The 21083-nt window shown below is 44.6% G+C and overlaps 1 protein-coding gene across 1 annotated transcript in view; it reads left to right on the top strand.

The window, feature by feature from the left end:
* Positions 1 to 16987: 16987 nt before the first annotated feature.
* LOC310799792 (FYVE, RhoGEF and PH domain-containing protein 4-like) overlaps positions 16988 to 21083 on the top strand; it is a gene marked incomplete at both ends in the record, with an annotated part of 39845 nt that continues 35749 nt past the window's right edge. The window contains 3 exons of the mRNA XM_083662399.1: positions 16988 to 17425; positions 18489 to 18634; positions 20002 to 20158. Coding sequence (XP_083518525.1) covers positions 16988 to 17425; positions 18489 to 18634; positions 20002 to 20158 — 741 coding nt within the window. The remainder of the gene's footprint in view (positions 17426 to 18488; positions 18635 to 20001; positions 20159 to 21083) is intronic.

Below are 21083 nucleotides of genomic sequence, written 5' to 3'. Positions count from 1 at the left end.
GTGAATTCCATGCTTATGATTTATAGAAAGATTTTGTGCTGGTCGAAGTGCTGGTCCTACAGATTTTTTTTTTCATCCTGAACTAGGCATCTCGCACGCTCGATTCCTAGGCCCGCCCGCCCTGCAACTCGACTGCTTGCTCTTATGACATCACTGATGATGTCGCAACCTCGCATCACTGATGACATCACAAGTACTCTTATGACATCACTGATGATGTCACAGTTCCTTTCTGCCCCAACCAACCAGTGCAGCGACCAGGACACATACCCTCAATCCGGCTTCCCACCCGCAAACACAGCCAAGCGTGCCTGTATGCCCAACCAAGCCGGAGGTAACATGAGGGCATGAACCTGCAACCCTCGTGTGGGTAGGCAGGGAATCTACTGCTACACTACCCGGATGCCCTGGTCCTACAGTATTTGAATGTCTGTACATGCATAGAGGAGCTAATTTTTTTCCTCAACATTTTCCTCGATGAGTGGGCAATATTCAGGGCAGACTTGATTTCCAGTCCAACCATCTATGCTAAACTCTTATCAGGGAAATACTGGTATTGTGAGCCGCTAATGACATTGGTGATGCTATGTGCAGTATGGTCATGAGTCTTCTGGATGTGTACATGTGTTGAATAGTCAGAATAGGAACAAGAAAATTTGCTCTCACCCTAACTACCGGTAAATAAAATAAATAAGTTGGAATCATCCCCTCTAGGACGTCTGGGTAGTGTAGTCAAAATAGGAACAAGAAGTTTGAATGATACCCTCTAGGGCAGGGGTTTCCCAACCTTTTTTGGCTCGTGACCCTATTTTGATGTCGCAAAAATCTAGGGACCTGTGACATTCAAATTCCGGTACAACTCAGTGATGTCATAGTATGCTTCTTTTCCCCCGCAGAATTCTGACTTTAGTCTGAGAATTCTGACTTTAATCTCAAAACTCTGACTTTATTTCTCAGAATCCTGATTTAAAGTTATAATCCCAAAGATTTTCATCTAAATAAAAAATATATAATTGAGTCACTCACAATGTTTTTATATATATATTTTATTGCGAGGCGGAGTACAGTCCACATTGGTGCATAGTCAAGTAAACATATTTTTACAGAAACAATATTACAGCTTTAGAATGTACAGTTATCTTTTCTCCCCCCCCTTTTTTTTTATAACAAGGCTGAACAGATAATAAAATAAACAAAAAACGAAAACAAGACAAAACAAACAAACAAAAGCAAAAATCACACACACTCTGATTTTACAACGTGGTGAGGGTACTTGCAAAAAAGAAATATATATATGTTGTGCATTGGGTCCTGCACAAGAGGGTCTGTGAGAGATCAACCAAGCGAATCACCCACCATCCACGACTTCGTCGAGGTAGGCCAGAAACGGCTCCCAGACGACTAGAAATCTCCCGAGTGAGTTGGTCCTCAGGTACCTGAGTCTCTCCATCCGTATAACACCTAGTTCCTCATTGCGCGGCTCGCGAGACGCTGGCGGCTCTCGAAGCTTTAGTTGGCGGCTCTAAGAAAAAAAAAAAATTAAAGATTTTTTCCCCCCCTGCTCTCCCCAAAATTTCAATAAACCTTTATGGCATATTATTACAATACAACAATACTGGTGTTGACAGTAATAGAAGGTGCCAAATCATTCAAAACAATAAGCATTAGAGTATTGTGCCAGCGTGCAGCGCTGTTCCAAAACATGTCAACGTGTGTCGTTGCCTGGGAAACGCACATCCCATAATACAACTGTTCGCATCGCATCCCATAATGGTATGATGATACTTGGGATGCCATTGCGAACATAGATGTGAACAGGTTAGCTAAAACTTTAGCATCGCCAGCGATGGCCCCCACCGTTGCAGTCGGGGTACGTTTCGAAATCCCTCCAGGCCTCAAAGATTTTCTAGGGGAAATGTGTGTGTGTGTGTGTGTGTGTGTGTGTGTGTGTGAGAGACACAAAAAAATGGTAGGCAGATGTGCTTGGTTGGGGTGGCTTTTGGTGTTTTGCGGTAAAAGTGGCTATCCTATTGACTTTGTCCTGCCAGTGCGGCTCTCATCGAAGAAATAGTGAGGATCACTGGTATAACGGATCATGTCCGCAAGCCACAGCTGGAAAGAGGGTGGAGAAGGGGACTTCCACTCCTGCAAGATGAGTTTCTTGGCAACGATTGTTCCCTGCGTCAGAGATTGCTGCACAGCTGTAGAGAAGTTCAAAGAGGACTCCGAGCAGCCAAAAATGGCAAGTTCTGCCTTTGGCTGAAGGGCTATCCTGTAGGCCTTAAGAGTACCAGTCAAATACCCTTGCCCAGAAACCAGTCAGTGAAGGGCAGTTCCAGAAAGCATGAGACAGAGTGCTCTCCGATATACGACACCTGACACACAGTGGTGAGACAGAGGGGTACATCTTGTGCAACTTATGGTTAGAATAGTGAAGACGGTGAGTACCCTTAAATTGGATCAGCTGGTGTCTACTGTTAACTGAGCAAAGCTGTATCACGGACATACTCTTGTCCCATATAATGTCTGTTAAGTCGATGCCAAGTTCCCCCTGCCACGCTTCTCTAATCCTCTCAGTAGAGGCTGTGGTACAATTGTCAAATCTAGAAATTAGATGCTTGGAGTGAGCAGGGCTTAGCAGTACATCAAAAAATGCATTTTCATCTGGAAGCACTTCAAAAGTGCGAATTTTGGATCGAACATAATTTCTGAGTTGCAGGAATCTGAGCCAGTGCGTGCCAGGCAACTCAAACTTCCTCTTCAGTAAATCGAAGGATGCAAAGTGACCATCTATATATAAGTCTTTGATGGAGACTAGCCCCTTCTTACTCCAAGCATGGTAATTTTTGTCTGACCATGGACACAGAAAAGAGTGATTGAAACAGATGGGCGTATGGACAGAAACATCTGGTAGGCTCAAAGCACCCCTAATTTGGTTTAAATTCTGACAGTTTTTCACAACAAAACTTAATTTCCTAGGGTCCCAGGGTTCTCTAACTTAGCGAATAGCATGGCTGGCAGTGAAGAGCTGTCAATAAAGCTGGTCTCCATCTTTAGCCACAAGGGGGCCCCAGGGTTATATTGCCAGGGATCCCCTGGCACCAAAACATTAGAGCCCTAACATTAGCGGCCCAGTAGTAGTGGTGCCTAAACACTGGTAAGGCCAGCCCTCCTGCAGACTTAGGTTTTTGCAAATGGATTTTCGAGATTTTATGGTTCTTATAATTCCAGATGTAAGAAAGAATTATGGAGTCCAGTTTTGAAAAGAAATCTGATGTAAGAAAGATGGAGAGGTTTTGACACAGATAGAGGAACCTGGAAAGTGAAACCATCCTAATTGAGTTTATGCGACCAATCATGGACAGGGGTAGGATTTTCCAGTTTTCTATACATTGTTTAAAGTCCCTGGAAACCAAAATCCACAAAAACGTTCTAACTATGTTATTTAGGGTCTTAGGTTAGTAATTGTGTGCCTCAGAAATTATTATACATTACTTTCAACCCAAAGCCTTAAAATTTATAAAAACTTTTCGACAAGATTCTACAAGGTACTTCCTCATTGAAGAGAGCAGTGCGCGAGGTGCTAAAATGCAGGAGCTTATGACGCTATAAGCTCTATATAACCTTTGTACCCGCGCGCAATCCGCCCGAGCGCTATGCCTCTCTCTCTCTCTCTCTCTCTCTCTCTCTCGGGACTAGTGAGAGAGAGAGAGAGAGCAGGCAGCATAGCGCTCGACACACAGCCTGGTGACGCGAGGTTACTCACACATACAGTAGCGCTGTGCACTCGCAGAGCAGAGATCTCTTCCTCTCAGTATGCTATGCGCGGAGCAACGCGCAAACACACACACCCCATCTATCTTTCCTTCTCTCTCCCCCCTTCTCTCCCTCTCTCTCCGAGAGAGAGAGAGAGAGAGAGAGAGAGAGAAATTTCCCTGCTGCAGACGGGACACACCCACACAGTCCGCGGGAGAAAATACACTTTTGCCATGACTGTCAAACCTAAATTTATATACTTTGCGACGTTCATCATCGTTGATCTCAAAATGCTAAATAATAAAGAAATATTTCTGGTTTCCAGGGACTTTAAGCCCCAAAACAAAATCATCAGAATTCAGCTTAAATATTAGTTTTGGATCTCTGGGTATGGTCAAACCAAGATAGGTGAGGTAGTCTTTTGCCAATTTGAATTGGAGATTTTCCAGAAAGCCGGGGGTAAAGGCATCAGAGAGGCATAAAGTCACTCTTTGTCCAGTTAATTGCATATCCGGACAACTTTCCGAAGGAGGTGAATAATTCTAGAAGAGGGGGGATCGATTTTTCAGAATTATGTAAGTATAAAATTACATCATCGGCATACAAACTAATACGCGTTTCAATACCACCGACCTTCAGGCCTGCAAGGCTTGGGTGGCTGCATATTTTTAGGGCAAGGGGCTCGAGCGCAACGGCGAAAAGGGCTGGCGAGAGAGGGCAACCCTGTTGGACCGAGCGGAGTAGTGGAAATGTGGATGACTTGTCACCGTTGGTTATAACTGAACATGTTGGACTAGCGTATATAAGCTTTACCCAGGATATGAATGATTCGCCAAATCTGAATCTGCGCAGCGACTCGAACATATAGGGCCACTCAACCTGATCAAATGCTTTCTGTGCATCGAGCGACAAGATAGCTGTGCCGCTGGTCTTGCTATGATCTGTATAGTATTAAGGAGGCATCTGACATTGGAGAAAGATAACCCATTCGGGATGAACCCCGTCTGATCAGGGTGAATGCTGGATGACAAATGTGTATTCAGCCGGGTAGCCAACGTTTTGGTGATTATCTTTCTGTCAAAATTCTGGAGCACTATGGGTCTGTAGCTGGTCGGGTCTACTTCTTCTTTTCCCTTTTTTTAAATAAGGGAGAGGTTAGCTTCATACAGGGTTCTAGGCAAGACATTGTCCTTCCTAGAGCTGGTATCATTCTGAGGAGGAGTGGGGCGAAAGTGTCACAGAATGTCTTGTAGAACTCTGCACCAAATCCGCCCGGCCGCTTTGCCTGATGGGAGTGATTTAATGGTAGAAGTAATTTCTTCCAACGTGAAATCAGAATCTAAGTCCTCTCTGGCAGCATCGCCAAGTTTGGGTATTTCAAGAGGATCAAAAAAGTCGTTCAGGTCGGACTGGGCAGCATCGTACTTAGATGAGTACAGTTCACTGTAAAACTCTCTAAAACGATTGTTTATCTCTTTTGGATTGGTCAGCAAGACGCCCCTCTTTGATTTGATGGAGAGGATTGACTTGGAGGCTTGGGCGCCCTTGAGCTGCCGTGACAGGAGCATTGGCTTATCTCCCAATTCAAATTGTTTTTGTCTCAACTTTAAGAGGAGTGTTTATTTGGCCGCCCAGGATACAGTTGTATTCATATTTTAGTTTCAGTATCTTATTATAATCTTCTGAGGATTTTGAAACCTGGTATGTCGCCTCAAGAGCGGGGAGAGCATTCTCAATCTCCAATAGTCATCTCTGTCTCTCCTTTCTGGCAGCGGCTTCATATGAAATTATGTCCCCACGAATGACAGCCTTTAATGCTTCCCATAATGTGGAGTCTGTTACTTCACCATTATCATTGGATTCCATAAAGTATTTTAATTTAGTGGTCATATATTCTTATATTCTATTAATTTATTTTCAGTTGAGGCGCCAAGAGTAGGTTTGTTTGGGAAGAGAGACACGTAAAGACAATGTCAAGGGGCTATGGTCAGAAATCAATATGTTATGGTATTTTGTATCGGTGACGTGGGATATCAATACGAGTCTATTAGGAAGTAGTCTATTCTGCTGTATGATTTATGGGCGTGGGAGTAAAATTAATATACTTTATCAGTAGGATGATGAACTCTCCAAATGTCAACTAAGTTTCTGGATTTTATCAAATTGTTTAGGACCTGGACTGAGGAAATGTGTGGAGGCAGGCGTGGAGACAATCTATCCAATCTATCAAAAATAGATCAGATGCCGAAACAATCTCTGCATGGGGCGAGCCGGCCGCATCACGGCTGGTCTGACTGAATGGTCTAATGTGCTAACAAGTGCGCCATAATGAAACTGGCTGCGCTTCCAGATGCTTCGTCACTTCAGCGTCTGGTGTGTTTGCACCTTTTCGCATCCATTTTGAGCCATGCCTGCATGCATGAGTTCAACTCCTTCCCGTTTGAACTGGCCTCCCCAACCCTCCGCACCCTACCTGCCTCTGATTAACTCATTGCACACTTAAAATCAGCCCATGCTGCAGGAGGGGAGAAGTTGACCAGATTCTTGCAAGTCCCGGGGGCCCTATCTTCGCAAAAGCGGTATGCCGCGCGCAATGCAAATTGGGGGCGTGCACAAGCGCATGCCTGTTATAATTTTACTGGACATAGGCGTGCCACAATCAGGCGTTTCTGCGCCGAATACGGGGCAGCACCTCTTACGCGCAAAAAAAAAGCACCTCTTACGCGCTGAATACTCGTTGCGCTTGAGCGCACCATAATCTCTATGCTGTGCAGCGCAGCGCAGACTAAAATTCCTTTTGGATATGTCATTACACACGGACGTGCCACGCCAGGACATCAAATTCTGCTGCTAAAATTGGATATTAGCAGATAATTCAGTGAGGCAATCAACTATAACTCACTGAGAAACTTTTATCACATCGCAAAGAGGGAAATTATTGAGAAAATTGAGAAAACTTGTTGGACAATGGACATAGGCTATTCACCTTCACCTATCCCATAGTCTCGCTGGCCAGCCTCCCCTCCCACGCAGGTCTCCATAGTGGGATTGCGATGGGCGGCGCTTAGCGGCAGTGCCCTTGGAAAATAGTTTCCAACAATCCAACTTGCCCTTTTCAGCCTGTAGCAACGAGCTAGCGTGTAGGTTTCTACCGTTAGCTTGCTAGCTAGTTAGCGTTGTTGTTTTCACTGAGGCGGCAGGGCACTATTTACAGCAACACACAGGGAGGAGGGAGCGGAAGCTGCTCTGATTGACGTGGTCGGAGCCAATGACAGAGTTTGTAATAAGCCGGGAGCAGACATCCGGCAGCGACTGAAACAGTCGCTCCAATGGGGAGCAGCTGTAGAGCAGGGGAGGGCTTATCCCAGTTGCCTGTTTCCGTGGCGCCAGACTCCTCTCCTGGTAGGGAGGGGAGGCTGGCCAGCGAGACTAACATAATTATGAAATTACCCTCAAAACACAATAATTGTCATTACTAAACCATGTTTGGTAGGCATGGATTTGCAATTAAAATAGCTATACTTCACCATTGTTAATCTCCGTCCTTACTCTAAAAATGGTAAACCCCAAACATCACATACGTATATGTTGCCATTCACAAGTTAAGTTTTCATGCTACTGGATGGCAGCCATCTTGGAATTCTGGCTCAAAATTATGTTAGAATGTTAAACTGATGTCAGAATCAGATTCTTTGTGGTTGACTTACACCGAAAAGTGTCTTCATACATTATTCTAGGTGCTCTGGTTCAAAAGTAAATTTTTCAAGATTGTACCAGTGGCCATCTTGGATTTGGCCGTCTGGCAGAAAGTCGCAGGATGTTTGGGAGGGGCCTGGGGGCTATTTTAACAAAAGGCCGATAGAAGTAACCCTAACTAAAATTACTCATCAGACAATGTTAGCCAGAGAGTGGTCATGGAATTGAGGTTATAGCATCAGTTATCAGAAACTGTGATTTCCTTCTCACGTCATTAAATTCACCATTGATTAGTTACTTTAACAGTTTATGATGTTCTATATGGTATCATTGTAATCCTTGACCATGAAAACATAGGGATAGACATCACCTTTTCTGTGTCATCATGTGTGGTTCAGGAGATATGATGCAAACTACATAATTCACTTATGGCGGAATTAAAATGGCCACCACGAGGCATTTTTGTGATGGCTTAATTTCTGAAGATTTATGGGGCCCCAAACTATATGCGTACCAAGTTTCATGCTTTTATGAAAAAGTGAACATGATTTTGGCCTGCAAAAAAAATGGCCTGCATTTTATATAGCGCTTTTATCCAAAGCGCTTTACAATCAGTAGGTAGTCTACATTCACCCATTCATACACCGATGGCGGCAGGCTGCCACGCAGGGTGCCTACACACCATCGGGAGCAAGGAGGGTTAAGTGTCTTGCCCAAGGACACAACGACAGCGGCTGGGAGGGAGCGGGGATCGAACCGCCAACCCTTGCGTCATTGGCCGACCCGCTCTACCTCCTGAGCTAAAGCCGCCCCACATATCATCTGGACTAATACACAGAAATCAGGGTTTTGTCATTTATATGGGAGAAGGTTTTTTACAGAGTGATAACTATCAATAAGCTACCAGATTGGCAGGGTTATCATACCAAAATATAAACTAGAGACATGTAGGAAGACAAAAATACAAAAATTGCGTGGTCCCCTTAGGTGGTACCGATTTCACCATTGGCCCATGGACTAATTGCATTGTATCCTTCTCAAAACACCACTGAATTCACCAAAACACCACTGAATTCACCATTAACTATTCATGTGAACAGTTTATGATGTTGTATAGGGTGTCATTGTAATCCCTGACTATGAAAACATAGGGATAGACATCACATTTTCTGCGTTATCATGTGTGGTTCAGGAGATATGATGAAATCAGGGTTTTGTCATTTTTTGGGGGTAGGTTTGTTTACAGAGTGATAACTATCCTTAAGCTACCAAATCGGAAGGGTTATCATACCAAAATATAAACTAGAGACATGTAGGAAGACAAAAATAACAAAATCGTGCGGTCACCTCAGGTGGTACCGATATGTCAAAATTTCAGCCTTGGCCCATGGAGTATTAGGGTCGCGACCCTAAAGTTGGGAACCACTGCTCTAGGGCGTCTGGGTAGTGTCGAGGTAAAAGCAGTGGTGTGTGTGGCTCGTACAGCTGTCTTCGTGCCTGTGACAGGGTGTGTGTTCTGTGTGTTCCAGTGTTGTGTGTGACTCGTACAGCTGTGTTCGTGCCTGTGACAGGGTGTGTGTTCTGTGTGCTCCAGTGGTGTGTGTGAGACTCGTACAGCTGTGTTCGTGCCTGTGACAGGGTGTGTGTTCTGATTGTTCCAGTGGTGAGCAGTGGTGTGTGTGGCTCGTACAGCTGTCTTCGTGCCTGTGACAGGGTGTGTGGCTCAGGACCGAACTCCACAGCAAATGGAGAGGGAACCAATGAAAGAAGCCCGGCCAACAGATCTCCTCTCAAACCACAAGGTAGGCCTCTCTTTTTGTCTGAAGTCCAATCAGTACAGAAAACAATCCAGACAATGACTACTCATGCTCATTTGTATCCAGTATAGTGTAGCGTGGTGTAGGCCTAGATGGAAACGTCGGCCCCTATCGTTGCATCAGCGTTGTTTCTAGGCCGAGCGCCTGGCGCTGCGCAAATCAGTGGGCGTGGACCAGCGCACTTGATATCTTCGTGTTGGCGCTCCACGCAGCCTAAAGCTTTACAACCACGCCTTTTAAGCGTAAAATTATGCACCGTCATGCTCATTGGATAAGTGCAATAAACGAATCGCAAGCTTGCCTTTTAAGCTCCAATTCCAGTGGTCCAGCAAAACCAGACAAAAGCCAAGCGCTCGGCCCCCCCCCCCTCCCTTCATCCAGTCTGTCTGTCTCCATATATAGGCTATTATTCCATATTATTATGCTTCTCAAACCAATCTAACTGCAGTTTAAATACTGCAAGCATGTAAATACCCTACACTATAGCAAGATCAAAGTGAAAAGAATGTTCTAAATGCATCAGCTAGAAAAATATAGCCTATTAGATTGGTGAAAGTTTGTCCAGAAAGATATCATTTTCTCTCGCCTGCTGCAGGAAGGATGATGCACATAAATATACCCTACATTATGTAAAGTCATTGCATAAATGTGTTTTTATTGTAAAACTAAATGTGAAATAGGGCCAAGTTATTGGAGCAGACATCACAGTATAGCAGATGCCAGTAGAAGCGCGTTCCGCTGTCACTTATCTAAATCACGTTAAATCGACAAGGGGTATATATAGGCCCAGGAGGACATATATGTTTCACATAGGGTGGTGTTTTCATTTCGATGTTTTATTTGGTCCAATATTGAAATGTTGTACAATTGCAGGTTGTGTTACCATTACACATTATTTAGAACTACCTTTTATATCTATTTCGGCTCATTTGGTTGCTATTTAGTAGCTAAATGGAGCATCACAATGCATGCTGGGACATGCCAGGCACTGAACTTACAACTTCTTTTTCCTATGGGAAGCTGGGTGCTGCTATGTGTTGTGTCTGTCTGAGCGAGGGAGTCACAGAGAGAGAGTCATATTGTGCCTGTCAGACTGATATGAGCAAGAGAGAGGGAGTGACACAGAGAAGGGTGACAGAGGAGAGCCAGAGGAATGCTCCACGCAACCAGCGCACTGAATAGGCCTGGTTTTCAAAAGCGCAAAGCGCTAAATTTACGCCAGGTGGGAAGATATCATTACGCCGGCATTTAAGGCCGACACGCCCATTCTGGGACTGCGCCACGCACATTCGGCCTAAAGCGCATTTGGCAGCGTAAAGCCATATTGATATCTTCCCGAGGCAGGCGCAAGGCACGTTTTTTTGCGTTTAAGGCCCGTTTTAGCGCCGAAGGCCTGTGGGAGAATAGGGGCCGTCAACTTCGATTCTGTTGTATAGTTACATACCTACCGTATTCTACCGTATAGTTACGGTAGTTAAGGTTTAGTCGTAAGGTTGTTGTAATGATTTTATGGGCTATTTAAGCAATATCACATGAGAGGTAGTGCTGTTGTTGGCTAATATCGTCACGACTGTGATTCGGTCGTGCGGCTGAGTGCCGAAAATAATCACAGCCATGACGATATTAGACAACAGCATGCGATGTGATATTGCTTTTATACAACAGTTGTACAGCATAAACAAAGCTATTCATCAAGTAATAATAGCATTTCTGTCAAGTAATCTGCGACAACAGACGATTTCTGTCTATTATTCGCCTCCGCCAACAAAAACAGTTCCTCCAGGATTGCACTAGTGTTACCAAGCAAGCAGGAGCAGTAATATTTCCAACCAATGAGAAGCAGCGATGTGCCACGAGGCATCTAGTCTGCCGCAAAGCTATTGGAAGGAGCAGAAGAAGAAGCTTGCCCGATAGCTTGCTAACCGATTAGCACTAGTATTTCAGCAAACTATCAGAAACAGCGTTATCTTTATGATGTTTTAATAATGTTAGTAGACACACGCAACTCTATAGATCCCAATTGTGAGGTCAGTTTATCAAAAAGAAATCTTGGTATGTATGTTTTTGTCCTTTTCCCTTTCCTGTGTCTGAGCTGTTTGTTTTGTTCATGTGTTGTTGGAATGAAAATAAAAAATGTATATTAAAAAAACAAAAACAAACAAAAAAAACTAATATTTTGAAAACGGTTTTACTTTGTGGAGTAAATCCGCAACTAACAGGCTGGAGGAGGCTCACACCATGGATGGATACAGTCAATGATTTAGAGCAGCTGTGAAGCGGAGTGATATACACACAGTCAGGGCCCGAAATTAACTTTTTGACCCACCGGCCAGTGGCGGGTAGATGGAAAAAATCTACTCGCCAAGCATATTTCTTACCGGCCAAAAAGAAAACACATTTTTGTGTCACATATATCCATATATATACATTTCTTTCAGTACATTTCAAGTAGATAAGGTATTACGTTGAAGAATACACACTTAAATAAGAGGCCAGAGTAAAATTTTAAGCAAATTATTTTAATATATTGATTGATGATTGATTAATCAATACATGTCAAGTCAATCTTATCAATACATGTCAAGTCAATCTTGAGCTTAAATTGTTGTAAAAAAAAACGCAGCTAAAAGTAATAACCCTGCAGTCTGCAGACAGCACACAACTTGAGCTACGCACCTTTCTCTCCCACTCCACACCTGGCACCTGCGTTAGCTCTCCTGCACTCGTTCTCGGCTCCCCTTCGGCTTTATTGGTGGTAAGCATTTTGATTCATCTCCTCATCATACGAGCTCGGCAACAAGCGCGAGCATTGATTCATTGATTGTTTCGCCCAATGTAGGCTGTCAATTTAGCAGAGGTTAAAAGACGCTTTTTACCTCCGCTAAATTGACGACTGCATGCCATTCCAGAGTCATGTTTGGTAGCCTATACGGGAGAGCCAGAATGAAACGGTCTCACAAAGCACTTGTGTTAGCCAGCTGCGCACCAAAACACACATGATAACTATTATCTCCTCATACAGTATATACTGTATCATACAAGTGTCGGCAACAAGTGCGAGCGATTGATTCATTGATTGATTCGCCCGACATAGGCTGTCAATTTACCTCCGCTAAATTGACGACTGCATTTCATTCCAGAGTCACGTTTGGTAGCCCATACGGGAGAGCCAGAATGAAACAGCCTCAGGAAGCACTCATGTTAGCCGGCTACACACATTTTTAATATTACATGATGACTATTTTGGGACCCGCCACGTGGCGGGTAGACCCCTGAGCGTCACTCGCCAAACCTAAAATCTGCCCGCCATTGGCGGGTGGCGGGCTGTAATTTCGGGCCCTGCACACAGTGAAGTGCCAGTGCTGTTATTGTGAAATATGACAGTTGTGGGCGCTTCCGGTCCAATGTTGTCGAGTTTTCGAGTCACAATATTGTCCCTCGATGGTTCCCGCGAGGACTCACCCGCTTTGCGGGTTCGCAGACGCAGCTCGGCCACTAACGCAATTGCTGCTGTTGAGCAATTGTGGAGCAATTGTCAGTCGCCATGCAGCCCTCCTATCCGATTATAAGATTGAGATTACCCAACCACACTCTTATTTATCATCTTGCAGTGCCTCCTAAACCAGCTCACCTCCAGAGACCTGTGAAGGCAGGACAAGAACAAGCCCACAGTCCTGTTAGAGGAGAACCATTAATTGGACCAATTAATGACACAGCAGCAGCCACGAGTCCTAACAGGGAAGGGGTAGGAGCCAACAGTACAGTCGATGGAGTATCCGTTCCCCACATCAGCCCAGGAAGGTGCTGTCCAGGGTCCCCTAGACCCGTTATAGGAAGGGCAAGAGGGAGCGGATTTGTGAACCGAGTTTCTGGAACCTCTATCAGCCCTGTAAGAAATGGTCAAGGGACTCCTAGTCCATCAGGCAGCGAAGGAGGGCACAGCCCTGCTAAGTTGTCCCCAAGAAACCACAGCCCTCTCAGTGGAAGACTGCGGACCCCCAGCCCTGTTCGGGGAAGAATGGGAACCTACAGCCCAGCCAAGAGCCCCAAATCCTGGCTTGGACAACACAAAAAACCTGGGAAATCTTACAGCGTGCCTGAGTTGATCATTTACTTGGACAAGAGCAGGTTGTTAATTCATTTTGTTCCACTTCTGCACCAACTACTCTCATAACTCTGTGTTACACAATACAGCATAAAACATATTCATTCTGCAGAACCCCACAGTATAATTAATTAAAAACTAGAAGTGCACTTGGAGAGCTGAACAGTCACGTGACATTTTTTGCCCCGGAAGAGAGTTCCCCATTCTTTTCTCCATAGACATTTAGAAAAATCCTTATATAACGAGTTTTAAGGGTGGAACCAAGCTAACCCGGAACTCTCTTCCGGGGCAAGAAATGTCACGTGACTGTTCAGCTCTATACTCTGCTAGTCTGCTATGATATGCAAATTTTGTGAGTCGGATCAGAACCAGAACCCCCAGCTACTCCCCCTACCCACCCCTCAAACCTCGACCCTCTCTGACCTTCCTGCCCCTCGCTACAGCCGCTTTGCCTTAGCCCCGCCCCCTTTCCTGACCACACCCCCTCACACCACCCAGACACACCTAGCGACTCCAATTACCCACGCTTCAATCTCCGACTCTCTATGACCTTCCTATTCTTAGCTAGAGCCTGTTTTCCCTAGCCCCGCCCCTTTCCTGACCACACTGCCTCCCATCACCCAGATACACCAAGCCACTTCCCCTACCCGTCCCCTCCAACCCTGACTCTCTACGAACTTCCTCTCCCTAACTAGGGATGCCAGCGACTAGTCTGTTAAATGTTTAAATACCGACTCCCTCACTAGTTGGCATGAGAAATACTAGTCGATTAGTAATTATTCAATTAAGAACGCTGGTTAACTGTTGCATCAATGTTATGCAGCTTTCACAGGCTGTGTTTATGCAGCCAGGCGAGCAGCCTCTCCACTACAGCCACTGGAGGCAAATCAGGCAATTGCCCCTCCCCCTGCTACTGCACACTCCAGCAGGTGGAAAAGTGAAGTAGTGAAACAAAGAAAAATGGGAGCACAACCGTGAAAGAAAATCAGTGCCGTTTGGCAGTATTTTGATGAAGAAAGTGATAACAAGGTTGTGTGTAGGCTGTGTAAGCAGAAGCTCGCATATAAATAACCGCTCTACATATGACCACTCTACCGGATCGTTGAGGAACCACATTCAGCTGAGGCATCTTGATGTACACCTGCAAGGAGGAGAGCAGACTCCGACCCGCAGACGCTGTGATGGTGACCGGTCAGAAAAGATAATGCAACTCATCGCTGAAATGACTGTAGAGGGAGAATATGTGGCCATAACTTCAGATGGCTGGATGTCCATGACAACAGAGTCATACATGTCTATTAGGGGTGGGGGTGGGGGGGAATCGATTCTTAGATGCATCGCGATGCGGACGTGGACGATTATGAATCGATTCACAAATGTCAAAAATCGATTTATTACATTATTTACATTTTCTGGGAAACGGAAGGTCAGATCGCGATGCCTCTAAAACATTACATGTATTTTGTCACCGCGAATCCAACGCCGCCATCAGTCTCTACGACTTATGGTTTGCGAGATACGTCCGCCCTGCATGCAGGGCTACAAGAGAGAGACAGAGTGCAGATAGGGGTATTGTCAAGCCGTTCGTCGGCTAGCATCTAGCGTTAGCACTTTTGCTTATCAAGTGTTGAACTTGATAAGCAAATTGATTGTGGAATCAATGGTGTCCAGCCTGTTATTTTGGGTCCTGTCGCATCATCAAGGATCCGCTTCTGGCACCATGTTTATATGATGGATGTCCAGTCAGGTGATATGTTTTGACTCGTTCTTTATTGCAACTTAATGTCAGTAAAGCTTGTGCTTCTTAACGTCAGCGTGCTTCTTCTGCACTCTCCGCTTTTACTGTAGCTTTGCTGCATGCTTGGAACCCTGACTGCCACCTGGTGGCTAACTCTTGTAACAGAGGGCAGCATTTGTATTAATAATAGATGAGCAGTAAATGCATTTGTTTATTTTAATTATGGATCATAATACAATGCAATTCCAAACTCACTTTATTTTAAAAGTAGCCACACAGTGAGAAAAAAGAAAGTGAGAAAAAAAAGTGATGCATCGATTCAAGATGCATCGATAATCGTTTTATAAGTCAAGTTTATTTGTATAGCACATTTCATACACAGAGGCAATTCAAAGTGCTTCACATAAAATGGATGACAGGAAAATAAAAGAATAAAAAGAGAATAAAATGGACATTTAAGCATCACAACAAAACTTAAAAAAAGTTAAAAAAAAAGTGCATTAAGCAACAGGCGCAACAGTTGCAAAAAGAGATAAAAACTTATAGAGGACTCAATGGATTTGCATAATAGAATAAATCAATTTATCTATATTGAGTCCCCCGACATCATGACTATAAACATGACTACACACACATAAAACTCAGGTCTGGGTACGGTGTCCTCTATTCCTCTATACTGCAGTTTGGACGCCAAGCATACCCCCGCTTGTACCTTGCGTCATCTGTTGTCCGTCGACAAACAGGCCGTTTTTTTTCTCTAAACCTTGCTTAAAACGAGTACGGCTCTAGTAAGCTCCCCTTGCGCGTGCGTCCCTCCTGACGCATCACCTCACCCTCTTGTGAGTATATCCGTAACCATCCCCCAGACCTGCAGCGCAACGCTCGGGTCTGGGTACGGTGTCCTCTTTTCCTCTATACTGCAGTTTGGACGCCAAGCATACCCCCGCTTGTACCTAGCGTCATCTGTTGCCCGTCGACAAACAGGCCGGTATAATCGAATTGTTGCCCTCTGAATCGGAAGCGAATCAGCAGGTGTCTAGAGATTTCCACCCCTAATGACTATAACATGTCATTTTATGAACGAAGGTAGTTGTGTGGAAAGGCACACAGCTGAAAACTTGGCAGCACACCTGCGAGATGCAATCAGTGAGTTGTCATGCTTTCTAATGTGCGCAATCTTAATAATAAATGGCGCAAAGTGCCACACATTACAACAGCATTTAAATTAACGGCTTGGTAATTGTCTTGAATGTTTGGGCTAAATGGCTCCTAAATACACACAATATTTGCATTTTAAACTTTTTAACATTATAGATTAAATTATGCTGAATTTAGATGGCTTTCTGAGTGTTTTCTTGCTTAGACGAGTCGACTAGTTTCCATTAAAAATGTAGGTTTAAACGTTGGGAAAATTTCTCGCCACTGGCATCCCTATCCCTAACTACCACCTCATTTCCCTAGCCCTGCCCCTTTCCTGACCATGCCCCCTCCCACCACCCAGATACATCTAGCCACTCGCCCTACCCACGCCTCAACCCCGACTCTACAACCTTCCTATCCCTAGTTACGGCCCCTTTTCCTTAGCCCCGCCCCTCCTTGCCCGGCACTGGATCGGATCAGCGGCAAAATGTTATGGGTTCCTCTTTGGCCCAGGCTACACCCTTCACCAAGCTTAATTAAAATTGGACCCATTAGTTTTTCCGTAATCCTGCTACCAAACAAACAAACAGGCGGAGGTAACAATTTATAAATGCTATGAATGACTACCGGTACTTGTTTATAACCAATACACTTTGTCTTCCCAGCCCTTCCATTGAGAAACCTGAGCGTTCTCCACTGAAACCACTGCTGTCAGTCAACTGCAGTGTGTCTACCATGAGTATCAAAGCACTGGCTAGTCAGAGAATCAATCATACCACAAATGGTGAAGGGCATTCCCCAGACCATACTAATAGACCAGACCATACTAATGGCATAGTGCTGGGAGGAGAGTTTAGACCAGACCATACTAATGGCACAGTGCTGGGAGGAGAGTTTAGAGCTGTAAATGGAGAAGGAGTAAATGATGGAGGAAAAGAGGAGAGATCCACAGGATTTGAGTCCTCGTCATCCTCCCACTGGAATGAGACAACTCCAGAGGACGGAAGGATTCAGGAGGAGTCCAACAGTGAACGGACTGAGGAGGAGAAGAGGAAGGAGAGAGGAGGAGAGGAGGAGGAGGAGAAGAGCACAGAGCGCAAACTTTTCAAGATAGCCAATGAGCTGCTGCAGACGGAGAGAGCCTACGTGACTCGTCTCCACCTGCTAGACCAGGTTAGTATTGTTGGCTTTGGGCTTGATGGGATGATCTCGGCACCAGATGTTGAGTTAATGTCACATTTTGAAAGTTGTCTGTATCCAGAGCAGCTTCAGGTCATATCTAAAGGCTATCAAAATGCACGTTATCGATAGACAACAGTTGCACAGTCCATCAACTATCACCAATTACTAGGGAGATCTCTCATACATTCCATGACATAGTCATGACAATAGTCAATTTCTTAAGGTCTTTGCACACACAGTCCGATTGTTTTCATATGCGTGTTTTTTATCTGAAAACACAGACGGGTCCCAGCTCGCAAAAATCTATTGACTGATGCGAAAAACGCAGAAAATCGAACCTCGTCCGAAAACGTAAATGACGGACGTAATTGTCGGACTTGGTGTGTCAATGATGATTGACACAAATGAGGTCGTATTCTTTTTTTTTTCGTGCGTCAATTTCGTACGAAAATACGGACTTGGTGTGCAAAAGCTATTAATCCCAGCAACACTTTGCAGCTGCAGTGTCTACTCAGGCATCATTCTAATCAATTCGATTTTTTTTACTTCATAGTATAGCAGAGGAGCAGATGGGATTTAATTTTGGCATCCCTATTAGTCCGTATCAGAAAGCTTTTCAAGATTCTGCATTCATCTCAATCACTAGCCTCCACCACCTATCCACTTGATGCATTTTTTTTAATCAAATTGAATTGAGCTACTTCTGCTATTTCTGAAAAGATGTGGATTCGGACACAAATATGTTTCTTGGATTCAACGGCTATTATTCCTCCCTCCTAGCCTATGTCTGTGCCAACAACTTCAGGTCAGCATACTTGTCACTGATGCATAGCGCATGGCAAGGATGCCCCCTGTTCCCCTTCCAGTTTGCCATTGCAATTAATGTTTTTTGCATGACTTTGAAACTATCATCGCCTTCTAGAGGCATAGAATGGGAAGGAATTGTCAAATAAACTTTACTTCCTTGACAATGACAGCACATTACTTAGGTAAAAGCTGAACATCCAAAAACATGATCATCATAATTATCCTGTTTCTTGAACCCCCAAAACAGGTGTTCTGCTTACGTCTAACCGAAGAGTCGGGTCGAGGCTCATTTCCTCCGGAGGTGGTGAGGAGCGTCTTCTCCAACATTTCTTCTATCCACTCCTTTCACAGCCAGTTCCTCCTACCTGACCTGGAAAACTGCATAGGTCATTGGTGGGTGTTCATATTCATAAACAACATTCAGCACCTAAACAATCCTTGTCTCACATAGTCTCTTCCAGTGACGGAGTGTCAATCACAAGTCAGCATTTCCCGGTTTTGCCATAGGAAATCCTATATTAATGACTGGGCAAGGTTACAAGGTACAAGGTCAACTTTATTATCCCACAAGGGGAAACTCGGGAGGTCATCATACACGTCTGTTGCAGTACATACCGTGTACACACCATGTACACACACTACACACCGTATACACACACACACACATACACACGCACGCAATATCAACAATATAAAACATCTACAGTACATAGGTTTAAAAGTTACAAGTGCAGAGTGCAATCTGGGAGTATGGTAAGCACATTCAAAGGTGCAAAGGCTGTCTTAGAGAATATACAGCATACAATATCCAATATACAGTAGTATATATTAAAGCTTTAAAATACGTGGAGGAGGCGTCAGGATCATCATATTTCTATGACAGCGCAACCGCTAGTTGTAACTTTCTACAACGATTTCAGCTCCGCCCACCAAATACGTCATCACTGTTTACAAACTGTAAAAGGGTCTATTATTCACTATGAAAATCAACGTACAATGTGACAATTTAAACTGCAGTTAGTGAGTATAATCATTTGGCCTCCTGCTCGTTTCCTGATGTTGAAAGAACATGTTTCTGTTGAGTTTGCCTCCATTTCTGTCTGTTTCCAACACCGAGTATGACATAGATGAATGGGTGTTGCTTCCCTCTACAATCTAGTTTCATCACACTTACTAGTGTAACTAGTTTACCTTGAATACCAATTACAGAGAGGCCATTTACACCTGGTGTTAACATGTGGTTTCTGCCATCAGATTGCAATCAGATTGTATTTTATCACTTCAGCCTGATTCCATTTACACCTGGCGTTAACATGCATTTTCTGCAATCTGATTGCAATCAGATTGCAGAAATGGTTGTCCTCTCAATCCGCATAAAGTTGGTGTATCCAGATTGAGAGGACACATTGCATTTACACTTGTGTTCAATGTGTACACAATGCATCCCTGACCACCTCCGGAGGTGGTTTGGCCGATCAGATTGCAATCCTTTTTCAATGCGTTTTGGGGGTGTTTACACCTGGCATTTCAAGTGATAAAACACAATCTGATTGCAATCTGATCACAGAAAACACATGTTAGCGCCAGGTGTAAATGGCCTCTTAGAGACTAGAGACTAGACGGTCGGTGTTTACGGCTGTATCTGCCTGAAAGTGGAAAGCTGTTAAAGACCAAAAGATTCTAATTGAACTGCCAGCCGGCAGTGTTTTCAGTCCAAGCTGGTTAGCATGTTTGACCCTTTCCACTGTCGCCAACCCTAGGTGTGAGAAGCCAGGCTTGGGTGATGTCATGCTGCAGCACGCCCCCTTCCTGAGGATGTATGCCGACTATATTAGCAACTTTGACCAGGCCATGGAGCTGGTGAGGACCTGGACCGAGCGCTCTGCTGCCTTTAGAAACATCATCCAGGACATACAGGTATTACTGTCCAGGTATACGTTTAGAAACTTCATCCAGGACATACAGGTATTACTGTCCAGGTATACATTCAGAAACATCATCCAGAGGGGGGTATGGTGGTGCAGTGGTAAGCGCTGTCGCCTCACAGCTCGAAGGTCCTGGGTTCGATTCCCACCCGGGACGCTGTGAACGCTGAAGGAATGCGTGCCCGTCCGCATGTCCTCGAGTGCCCACCGCCCAGGTGGGGTCGTCAAAAGGGCCTTTCTGTGTGGAGTTTGCATGTTCTCCCCGTGCCTCCCGGGGGTTTCCTTCATATAGGAACTCCTTCACCAAAACATGCAATATCCTGGTTGCTAATGTGGTTCCTCCTCTGGTCGTTAAGGGCGCCTGTTCGGAGGGAGGGGAACTGGTTGGAATAGCGTGAACCTCCCACGTGCTATGTCCTTCCGGTGAAGCTTCCCCTGTCAGGTGAAAAGAAGTGGCTGGCTAACTGCCCATGTCTCGGAGGAAGCATGGAGCCAGTTTCGGCTCTCCCCAGATCGGCAGAGGGTGGAGTAGCAACCAGGATAAATAAATTAAGTTAGCACTAATTGGGGATAAAAATGGGATTAAAAAAAAACAAAAAAAAACATCATCCAGGACATATAGGTATTACTGTCCAGGTATACGTTTAGAAACATCATCCAGGACATACAGGTATTACTGTCCAGGTATATGTTTAGAAACATTATCCAGGACATACAGGTATTACTGTCCAGGTATACACTTAGAAACATCATCCAGGACATACGGGTATTACTGTCCAGGTATACATTTAGAAACATCACCCAGGACATACAGGTATTGCTGTCCAGGTATACGTTTAGAAACACCATCCAGGACATACAGGTATTACTGTCCAGGTATACGCTTAGAAACATCATCCAGGACATACAGGTATTAC

The sequence above is a fragment of the Poromitra crassiceps genome, assembly GCF_964638095.1.
Source record: "Poromitra crassiceps genome assembly, chromosome: 2".
In the NCBI taxonomy this organism is placed as follows: Eukaryota; Metazoa; Chordata; class Actinopteri; order Beryciformes; family Melamphaidae; genus Poromitra; species Poromitra crassiceps.
The sequence above is the reverse complement of the archived record's forward strand: the minus strand, read 5'-3'. Positions and strand labels throughout refer to the sequence as shown.